Here is a 10,690-nt window from a genome sequence, read left to right as displayed (position 1 = left end):
GGCTAGAGGAGGAGAGGGTCCCTGGGGGCAGGGCTGGGCTCTTTCGACCCACTACCTGGGCCCAGCTGAGGCCAAGCAGGGACGTGTCAGGGGATCTGCTCAGGGTCGGGGAGGGACAGACAGACTGAAGGAGAGGAAAGAATAGAAGAGGATGAGGGAGGATTGTAGGTGAAGGAGGCCAGAGAGAGGCGAGTGGGGAGGGCAGGTGGAGGAGGTGATAGGAATTGGAAGGAGCTAGGAGCTGTGCAGGGGAGGAGAGGGATCAAGAGGAGCCATGAGAAGGAGGAGGACGGAGAGTGGTGGAGAGGACTTGGGGGGAGAACCCGGCCCCCAGGGCTCCTGTCTGGGGAGGGACTTGGTGACTAGGAGCAGCTGTCAGCTGCTCTGCCCGGTGGGGAAGGGAATTCCTAGGCAGGGACAGGATGGGGAGGGTATTTATAAGGGCATCTGTGGGAGATGGACCCCGTGGGGCCGCTGGAGGGTCTCCAGGAATACTTTGGTCCTCTATAGAAAAGGAGGGCCCTTATCTCGAAGCTTCAACCAACTGTGTATTAGGGGAACATAGGGGGCATTTATTATCGATTATAGTCACTATTATTGTTATTATATTACTATTTTTATTAAACTTCCCCCTACTAAAGCAGGGGGGTAAAGTAAGTATTTATGTCCTCGGATGCCACATTCCCGGAGGGGTGGGCCCAGTGCTCTATAAAGCAGAAGCCAATAAAGGCCGCTCCGTAAGCTCCCGCCTCTCCACCGCGTCTGCTCCTGGGGTCAGAAAATGGAAGCTGGAAGGCGGGGCGTGGGGGCGCACGCTTGTAATCCCCGCGCTTGGGAGGCGGAGACAGGAGGATCGCACGGGTTCGAAGCCAGCCTCAGCTACTGAGTGAGGCTCTCAGCAACTTAGTGAGACCCTGTTTCCAAATAAAATATATTAAAAAAAAAAGGTCTGGGAGTATAGACCGGAGGTAGAAAGCCTCTGGGTTCCACCCTCAGTACTACCAAAAAAAAAGAAAGAAAAAGAAAATGGAAGCTAGAAGAGGGAATGGGGGAGGCAGGGAGGGTCTGAGTTAAAGACCAGGTTGCAGCTGGGCACAGTGGCACACAACTGTAATCCCAGTACTTGGGAGGCTGAAGTTGGAGGATCACAAGTAGAGGCCCTGGCTACTTAGTGAGACTCTGTTTCAGAATAATAAAAAAATAAATAAAGGTCTGTGGATGTAGCTGAGTGGTAGAGCTCCCTTGGCTTCCATCCTTACACACGCACACACACACACACACACTGGGTTGCCTTCCCTGCATTTTTTAGGAATCGGGTGACATTGAGACAGGAGAGTTTACTGACAGGTGTCTGGGGCGCCCAGCAAGGAGCTGCGGTGCCCCAGAGTCCTCCCCGTCGTGGGCACTATTGGCGCCCCAGGACAGCAGGCAGGAAGATGCGGCGGTCCATGACCTTGGCTGAGCAGGGAGCAGCCCAGGAAGTAGACCCTCTGCCTCCTCCAACCTCTCTGCCCAGCAGCCCAGTGCCCAAGAGCACAGAAGCCACAGGTGGCAGTGTGGAGGGCAAGAATGGGGTTGAAACACTCGGGACGTCTGGCCTTCACTGCCACCTGGCGGAGGCCCTGAGTTGGAAGGGAGGGGGGAAGGCCTGCTCTGGCCTGTTTTTGTTTAGTTTTTTTTTTTTTTTTTTTTTTGGTGGTATTGGGGATGGAAACCAGGGGCCTTCTACCTCGGGCTACACTCCCAGACCTATTTTATATTTTATTTGGAAACAGGGTCTCTTAAGCCAGCTGAGGCTGGCTTCGAACCTGTGCGATCCTCCTGTCTCAGCCTCCCGATCCTCCTGTCTCAGCCTCCCAAGCGTGGGGATTACAAGCTGTGCCACCACGCCCCGCTTGCTCTGGGCTGTTTTGAAACAGGTTCTCACTAGATTGCTGAAGCTGGCCTCAAGCCTGTGATCCTCCTGTCTCAGCCTCCCAAGTACTGGGACTCCAGGCAAGAGCCACCATGGGTACGTGTGTGTGTGTGTGTGTGTGTGTGTGTGTGTGTGTGTGTGTGTGTGTGGTGTTGGGGCTTTAACCCAGGGGCATTCTACCTCCAAGCTATACCTCCAGACCAATTTTTATTCTTTATTTTGAAACAGGGTCTCACTGAGTTGCAGAGGGCCTCACTAAGTAGCTGAGGCTGTCTGTGAACCGTCATCCTCATGTCTCAGCCTCCCAAGCACTGGGATTACAAGCGTGCGCCACCACGCCGGGTCTGTCTGTCTGTCTGTCTCTTTCTCTCTTTTTCTGTGGTACTAGGGATAGAACCCAGGGGCATTCTACCTCTGAGCTATACCCTCAGCCTGATTTATTTGTTTATTTATTTGGAAACAGGGTCTCACTAAGTTGTGGAGGACCTCACTAAGTAGCTGAGGCTGTCTGTAAACCTGTGATTCTCCTGTCTCAGCCTCCCAAATACTTGAATTACAAGTGTGCGCCACCATGCCCAGAATCCTCTTTATTTTTATTTCAAAGCAATGTCTTGAACCAGGCATGCTGATACATGCTTGTAATCCCAGTATTTGGGAGGCTGAGACAAGAGGATTACAGGTTTGCAGCCAGCCTCAGCTACTTAGTGAGGTCCTCTGCAACTCAGTGAGACTCTGTTTCAAATTAAAGAATAAAAATTAGGGCAGGGGGTGTAGCTCAGAGGTTGAATGTCCCTGGGTTACATCCCCAGACCCACACAAAAAAATTAAAGTAGCCAGGCATGGTGGCTCATGCTTGTAATCACAGCATTCAGGAGGCTGAAACCGGAGGATCTCTGTTCAAGGACAGCCACAGCTACTTAGTGAGGCCCTTTGCAACTCAGTGAGACCCAGTTTCAAAATAAAGAATAAAAAATAGAGCAGGGGGTGTAGCTCGGAGGTTGAATGCCTCTGGGTTCCATCCCCAGACCCACACACACACACACACAAAAAAAAAACCCTAAAAAATAAATAAAAAAATAAAAATCACATTGGCATTATGTGTAAAAATGCCAGTGCCAGTCTCAGTACCCTGTATGGGGAGGGGGGAGATGTCGAGGGAGCCAGGGGGAATCCCACCACATGCTACGTGCATGGATGCCACTATCAACATGGTTTACATTATGATGTGAGAATATAATGCACCAATAAAAGTATATAAAAAGGCCGTGGCGTGGTGGCGCACGTTGTAATCCCAGCATTTGGGAGGCTGAGACCAGAGGATCATGGTTCTTGGCCAGCCTCAGCTACTTAGGCCCTTTGAAACTCAGTGAGACCCTGTTTTTTTTTTTTGTGTGTGTGTGTGTGGTACTGGGGGTCTCCGGGCTATACTCCCAGATCCATTTTATATTTTATTTGGAAACAGGGTCTCACTAAGTAGCTGAGGCTGGCTTCTAACCTACGCGATCCTCCTGTCTGAGCCTCCCAAGCGCGGGGATTACAAGCGTGCGCCACCACGCCCGGCTGAGACCCTGTTTTAAAATAAAGAATAAAGAGCCGGGCGTGGTGGCGCACGCTTGTAATCCCAGTGCTTGGGGAGCTGAGACAGGAGGATCGCACAGGTTTGAAAGCCAGCCTCAGCTACTGAGTGAGGCTTTCAGCAACTCAGTGAGAACTTGTTTCCAAATAAAATAGAAAATGGGTCTGGGAGTGTAGCCCAGAAGTAGAAAGCCTCTGGGTTCCACCCCCAGCACCACAATAAACAAACAAACAAACAAATAAATAAATAGGGCTGGGAATGTAGCCTGGAGGTGGAATGTCCTTGTATTTAGTCCCTACTACCACATACGTATACACAAAAAGCCAAAAGCACTATGCCCCGAAGATCCATTTTAAGACGCACAGAGCTATACTTCACTCATAACTTCCACCTAATTACAAAAAACTATGGTGGTTCTTTTTTGTGTATGTGTGGTGCTGGGAACAACACCCTTCAGCGGAGCAGCCACTAGCAGAGTGCGCCAGGTCACTTCCTGCACTACATCTCCCAGAATGCACCCTGCGTCCAGTCCCTGCCATTGCCCAATTGGATAACCAATCCCCGAGGACCTCGGGAAGGTGGTGCTCCCGCCTCTCCTTCCGGTCTCTCGGACGTCCGGACCACCAAGACTACCTTTCCCGTAAGCCACCGCGGTCTGGCCCGCGCGCCTCCATTTCAAGACCGGAAAGGGCGGGGCGCGGGACCGGACTCCACTTCCCGGCAGGCCACTCGGCTCGAGGGGCGGGACTCCATTTCCCAGCAGGCTCCAGGCGGCGGGCGCCGCGGTGCCTTGTGTGGGATGTAAGCGCGGAGGTGGGCGCGGGGGACCGAGGCCAGGACGCTCTTTTGCATTTGTGGGGCTTGGCCGGTGGGCGCCTTCTGGTCGGAGTCTAGGGGGTCGGAAGCAGAGTTATAGTCACGGGGCGGGGCGGCCTTTGGGGGCTCTCAGAAGGCCCTTGGGGTGCATCCCTGTTGGGGCCGAGGGTCCCAGGGTTGCAGGGAACAAGGGGGCCCCACAGCCTAGCCTTAGGGGTCTCGCCGACCGAGGGGCAGCTGGTCAGCGGAGGGCGCAGGGGGCGGGGAAGGCGGGGTGTTGTGTGTGGGGTGGAACCTAGCCCAGCCTGGCTGGGGGCTCCCCGGCCGAGCCCGACCCTCCCTCTCTCGACTCGCCCGCAGGCCGCCGCCCGCCGCCATGGGGCTGAAGGCTGCTCAGAAGACGCTGTTCCCTCTGCGTTCCATCGACGATGTGGTGCGCCTCTTCGCCGCGGAGCTGGGCCGAGAGGAGCCGGACCTGGTGCTCCTCTCCTTGGTACTGGGCTTCGTGGAGCATTTCCTGGCTGTCAACCGTGTCATCCCCACCAACGTGCCGGAGCTCACCTTCCAGCCCAGCCCCGCACCCGACCCGCCCGGCGGCCTCACCTACTTCCCGGTGGCCGACCTGTCCATCATCGCCGCCCTGTATGCCCGCTTCACCGCCCAGATCCGCGGCGCGGTCGACCTGTCCCTCTACCCTCGAGAGGGGGGCGTCTCCAGCCGCGAGCTGGTGAAGAAGGTCTCGGATGTCATCTGGAACAGCCTCAGCCGCTCGTACTTCAAGGACCGAGCCCATATCCAATCTCTCTTCAGCTTCATCACAGGTTGGAGCCTGACTGTGGTCAGGGGGGAAAGCCAGCGAAGCTTGGCCCACCCCTCCTCAACACTGTGTGGTTTACAGAGCCCTTTTGAGACCTGTAGACCCCGTGAGGTGGGGCAGGTGTTCATTTTCCCTCTGCTGTTGGGGAACCTGAAGCCCCAGGAGGGGAGGGGATGTGTCAAAGTCACAGAACGGTAGGGCCGGGACTGGAACCCCATCACTTGGCTCCAAACCTAATAACCCACCCACTGCCCCTCAGCACCCGTTGTGGCATTGGGCAGCCACAGCAGTCCTTCAGCCCAGGAGAGGTGGCAGCAGACTGGGGCAGGGGTGAGGAGACAAAAGGGCGAGCTCCGTTTGAGACAATTACATGAAATAATGCCCCTGAAAATGTTTTAAAAGGGGAGAGACCACGGACTTGGGCTCCAGCAGCTCAGGGCTCAGGGCTTGCAAAGAGTATCTGTGTTCCAAGCCTGGTTGATGCAACCGCGTCCTGGTGCCATGCCGAGCCAGAGTCTGAGGCCGCTTCTGAGCCTAGCAGGAGGAGTGCAGAGATAAATTAGTATCTTTTGGCGGGTGCGTGAAAAGAGTGTTTGTTGGCCAGGTGCCTTGTTTTTTGCTGTCCATTTTAAATCTAGTTGCGATAAAACTGGGAAATCCTTGAATTAATAAAAACATACAACATTTGCAGAGAAAGGGAAGGGACGAGGTCAGAGGCCGGGTGGATCTGTGTGAAGTTTAGAAAGGCCTCTTGTGGGGGAAGGGGGTGTGAAGAGAGCGGAAGATGCCGTGAACCTTAGAAGGCAGCAGTAGTGGGGGGAGCACCCTCGGGACCTGGCCCTCTCCCTCCAAGCCAAAGCCCAGAGGACCCTCTTTCATTACTGCGCCCTTCCGCAGGCACGAAACTGGACAGCTCAGGTGTGGCCTTCGCCGTGGTGGGGGCCTGCCAGGCTCTGGGTCTCCGGGATGTCCACCTGGCCCTGTCTGAGGATCACGCCTGGGTTGTGTTTGGGCCCAATGGGGAGCAGACGGCTGAAGTCACCTGGCATGGCAAAGGCAATGAGGACCGCAGGGGCCAGACAGTCAACGCGGGTGTGGCTGAGCGGGTACTGTACCCCCACTTGTTACCTTCATACCCCGATAGCCCAAGCCACCCAGGGGACTCTGCTTTCTGGGACACACTCCCCTCTTCCCATCACTGCCCACATGTCACAGGAGGGGAAGGCAGATGAGCCCTTTTCCGGCTGTCATTCCCAGAAGCAGGCTCGGGGTGGCCCGTCATAGGTATCTGGTCTTGTTCCCTTCCAAGAGCTGGCTGTACCTGAAAGGATCATACATGCGCTGTGACCGCAAGATGGAGGTGGCGTTCATGGTGTGCGCCATCAACCCCTCCATCGACCTGCACACCGACTCCCTGGAGCTGCTGCAGCTGCAGCAGGTGAGGGGGTGCCCAGGGGCAGGCCTGGGCCGGCGACTGGTCAGCAAAGCTAATGCATCGGGTCGGGGAACTTTCCCTTCCTGAGTTTCGAATTCCCTCTCACAAAACGGGTGAATGATTCCTGGCCTTTTCCGGCGCCCTTAGAGAGTGGAGTCAGACATGAAAGGACTTTGACTCCATGAAAGGGCTGTTTCCTGAATTCTGCCCCTTACTATCTGATGGGAGGTCCCTTTGCTCTGGACCCCACCTCTGCCTGCCCGGCAGCTCCCTCCCAGGACTTATGACTCTCCTCTGGCCCACAGAAACTGCTCTGGCTGCTCTATGACCTGGGACATCTGGAAAGGTCAGTGGGGGAAGTGGCCAGGCTGGGCCGTGGGGTCCAGAGGGCCGGGCTAGAGCCTGCACTTGTCATTCTTCCCAGGTACCCCATGGCACTAGGGAACCTGGCAGACCTGGAGGAGCTGGAGCCCACCCCTGGCCGGCCCGACCCACTCACCCTCTACCACAAGGTAGGGGCACCTCAGGAGGGTGGAAGGGAGGCCCCAGGAGTGACTGGGCTCTCCTGCTTTCTGGGGACAGGGAGTGCACGGAAGGAAGAACTTGGCCCGTTGTTGGGTATCGCAACCCAGTCCTGCTTTGGACCAGCTGTGCACCAGGGTGGGCAGGGCTGTCCTGGGTCCCCAGCCTAGGATTGACTGGCGTTTGTCCCCTGCTCCTGCATTTTCTGTTGCCCCTCACTGTCTTTCCTGGCAGTTAAGAGTTCAGTGTGGTGGGAGCACTGGGCAGGGGCGTTAACTTGGCAGGGCAGCCGGTGGAGGGCGTCAGGCTTGGAAGTCTTTGACGTCTGTATAGAAGAGTGTATGGGAATGACCTACCCTGCTTTGGGGCCGGCCCTTCCCCGCCCCTCCCCAGGCCACCTCCTGTGGGGATCCCGCCCCTGCAGCCAGCCCCAGGCCTGGCGGGGGTAGAGGTAGCACCTGGGTGAGTAGGACTCTCAGGTGGCACCGATGGGCATTCTGCCCCCTGAGGCCCCTCTCCCTCCCCCAGGGCATTGCCTCCGCCAAGGCCTACTACCGTGATGAGCACATCTACCCCTACATGTACCTGGCTGGCTATCACTGCCGCAACCGCAGCGTGCGAGAGGCCCTGCAGGCCTGGGCCGACACGGCCACTGTCATCCAGGAGTGAGGACCCAGCGGGGCCCCAGCCCGTCCTTCCTCCCCCTCCACCCGCCTTCCCACCATTCTCACCCAGGAGTGAGGCCTGGTCCCGAGCCGTGTCCCTTTCCACCCAGGCCCTAGGCAGCTGAGGCCTTTCCCAGTCCCCTCCTGGGCGTTTCTAACGAGTCCTCCAGGGGCCGACTTCCTCCCTGCCCCCTGGCCCCCTCCTGTTGCCCTGGGCTGATGCAGACACCATCGTGGGGGAGCACGGCCAGTCACTCCCCGGGGCACCCACCCTGGCTGCTCTTACAGCTACAACTACTGCCGGGAGGACGAGGAGATTTACAAGGAGTTCTTTGAAGTGGCCAATGACGTCATCCCCAACCTGCTGAAGGAGGCGGCCAGCTTGCTGGAGGCAGGCGAGGAGCGGCCAGCGGAGCCCACCCAGGTGAGGGGCGGAGCCTGCCAGTACCCACCCTGCGCGTCCTGCCAGTACCCACCCTGCGCGTCCTGCCAGTACCCACCCTGCGCGTGTCAGGGCCGCGCAGGACGTGGGACTGCGTGGACGAGATGGGACTGCGCGTGGCAGGGCTGCGTTCTTTGTGGTTGTAGCTGAGGTCCCTGGCGTGGGGAGGAGGGGACCGAGGGTGTTTGAGAAGTTTCTACGCTGTCTAGTACGCCTAGGTGGAAGCCCTGGTTTTGTAGCCAGGGTTCTGGCTTACGGTAGGATGGAGGTGAAGGGTGGTCCCCTTCCTCTGTCCTGCCTAAGCACTGACTATTTTATTTTACTTTATTTTATTTTTTTGGTGGTACTAGGGGTGGAACCCAGAGGCTTTCTACCTCCAGGCTATACTCCCAGACATTTTTTTATATTTTATTTAGAAACAGGGTCTTGCTAAGTTGCTGAGAGCCTCACTAAGTAGCTGAGGCTGGCTTCGAACCTGTGCGATCCTCCTGTCTCAGCCTCCCAAGCACGGGGATTACAAGCGTCCGCCACCACGCCCGGCTACCACTGACTATTTTAGCAAGGACTCGTGTGTGTGTGTGTGTGTGTGTGTGTGTGTGTGTGTGTGTGTGATTCTGGGGACTGAACTCAGAGGCATTCTACCTTCCAGCTACACCCTCAGCCCGACTTTATTTCTGATTTGGAAACAGGGTCTCCCTAGGTCGATGAGAGCCTCACTACTTGCTGAGGCTGTCCTCGAACCTGCAGTGCTCCTGTCTCAGCCTCCCAGGCATGCGCCACCACGCCTGGCTCAGGAAGAGGTTTCTAAGCACGCTCCTGGCCCGCATTCCCCTCTGCAGCCAGGGCTCTGTCCAGGTGGTGTCCTGGCCTGCACCCTAACCTGTGCCCTCCTGCCCCCTTGCCCAGGGCGCCCAGAGCCAGGGCTCTGCCCTCCAGGACCCTGAATGCTTTGCCCACCTGCTGCGATTCTACGACGGCATCTGCAAGTGGGAGGAGGGCAGCCCCACGCCGGTGCTGCACGTGGGCTGGGCCACCTTCCTCGTGCAGTCCCTGGGCCGCTTCGAGGGGCAGGTGAGGGTGGCTGCAGGCGGCAGCAGCACGGGGACTCAGACCTTGCGGCCGGAATCTCATCTGCTCGCCTGCCTTGGGTGCGGATGAGGGGTGGCCGCGGTTGGGCCTGGAGTTGCAGCCCATGGCCCTAACCTTTCCCTGGCTCGCCCTCCCGCCCCCCCAGGTGCGGCAGAAGGTGCACATCGTGAGCCGTGACGCCGAGGCGGCCGAGGCCGAGGAGCTGTGGGGCGAGGAGGCGCGGGAAGGCCGGCGGCGGGGCCCGCGGCGGGAGTCCAAGCCCGAGGAGCCGCCGCCGCCCAAGAAGCCTGCGCTGGACAAGGGCCCCGGCTCTGGCCAGGGTGCGGGGTCAGGACCTCCCCGGAAGCCCCCAGGGACAGTCCCAGGCCTCGCCCGGGGCCCCGAGGGCGGCAGCGCGGCCCCTACGCCAGCGCCCGCCGCGTCTCCGCCCCCGGAGGGCCCGGTGCTCACTTTCCAGAGCGAGAAGATGAAGGGCATGAAGGAGCTGCTGGTGGCCACCAAGATCAACTCGAGCGCCATCAAGCTGCAGCTCACGGCGCAGTCGCAAGTGCAGATGAAGAAGCAGAAGGTGTCCACACCCAGCGACTACACGCTCTCGTTCCTCAAGCGGCAGCGCAAGGGCCTCTGAACTGCGGGGACCCGGAGCGCCCCATCCAGACCCGGACCCGCCCTCGCCCGAGCTCCGCCCGGGCCCGCCCCGCCCGGGCCCGCCCCGCCCGGGCCCGCCCCGCCGCCCTCAGGCCCGGGTTTGCAGGCCGGGACCCCAGTCCCAGAACCTGCGATTCGCCCAGCTCAGAGCCCAGGGTCCTGGCTCGTCTTTAGGACAGACGCCCCACCGTCCAGAATCCCACCGGCCGGCCGCGCTGGAGCCACACCCTAGGCCCGGGTCGCTAATCTCCAAAGGTCCAGACCCTGGAAATTCGGGCCCCACCTCAGAAGGCAAGCGCGAACCTTAGGCCAGCCGGGGTCCCGGGGCTCCCCGTTATTGCGGGCTGAGTGTCCCTTCGAGCCAGGGAGCTCAGCCTGCCGCCAGCCCCGAACGGAGGGCTCCACTCGCGCCCTAGAGGACGTGTCCACACTTGAGAACGCCACCCCTCGGGAACCCAAGCCCCCTAGCCCAAAGAATTTAAATCCCGCCGCCAGTTTGGAAATCTTAGCTTCCTCCCTGCCCAATCCCCAGAGGCCCGGGCGGAGCTCCGCCCCCAGCCTGTGTGGCCCCCGGGCTCCGCCCCTTCCTGGCCAAACTGGCCCCAGATCAGAGCAGGACCTCTTCCGACCCCCGGGAGCCTCCCCAGGCCCTGCCTATCTCGGGGGACCCAGGAGGAAATCTGCAGGGGTTGGGAGTCTCTCAGGGGGCTTGATCTCTTCCTGTTTTGTACATAGATCTATTTTTCAGTTCCAAGGAAAATGAAT

At 58.6% G+C, this 10,690-nt stretch overlaps 1 protein-coding gene across 1 annotated transcript; it reads left to right on the top strand.

The window, feature by feature from the left end:
• Positions 1-4,683: 4,683 nt before the first annotated feature.
• Positions 4,684-9,905, top strand: MEN1 (menin 1; the record flags this gene model as incomplete). The annotated part of the gene is made up of 9 exons (XM_080692153.1): positions 4,684-5,128; positions 6,022-6,230; positions 6,434-6,562; positions 6,865-6,905; positions 6,984-7,071; positions 7,610-7,746; positions 8,035-8,170; positions 9,095-9,259; positions 9,423-9,905. 9 exons carry the CDS (start codon positions 4,684-4,686, stop codon positions 9,903-9,905), a joined length of 1,833 nt encoding a protein of 610 aa, XP_080548279.1.
• Between the last annotated feature and the right edge of the window lie 785 nt (positions 9,906-10,690).

This window comes from Muscardinus avellanarius, assembly GCF_963383645.1.
Source record: "Muscardinus avellanarius genome assembly, chromosome: 1".
NCBI classification, from domain to species: domain Eukaryota; kingdom Metazoa; phylum Chordata; class Mammalia; order Rodentia; family Gliridae; genus Muscardinus; species Muscardinus avellanarius.
Note: the sequence above shows the minus strand (reverse complement) of the source record. Positions and strands in the feature narration are given on the sequence as shown.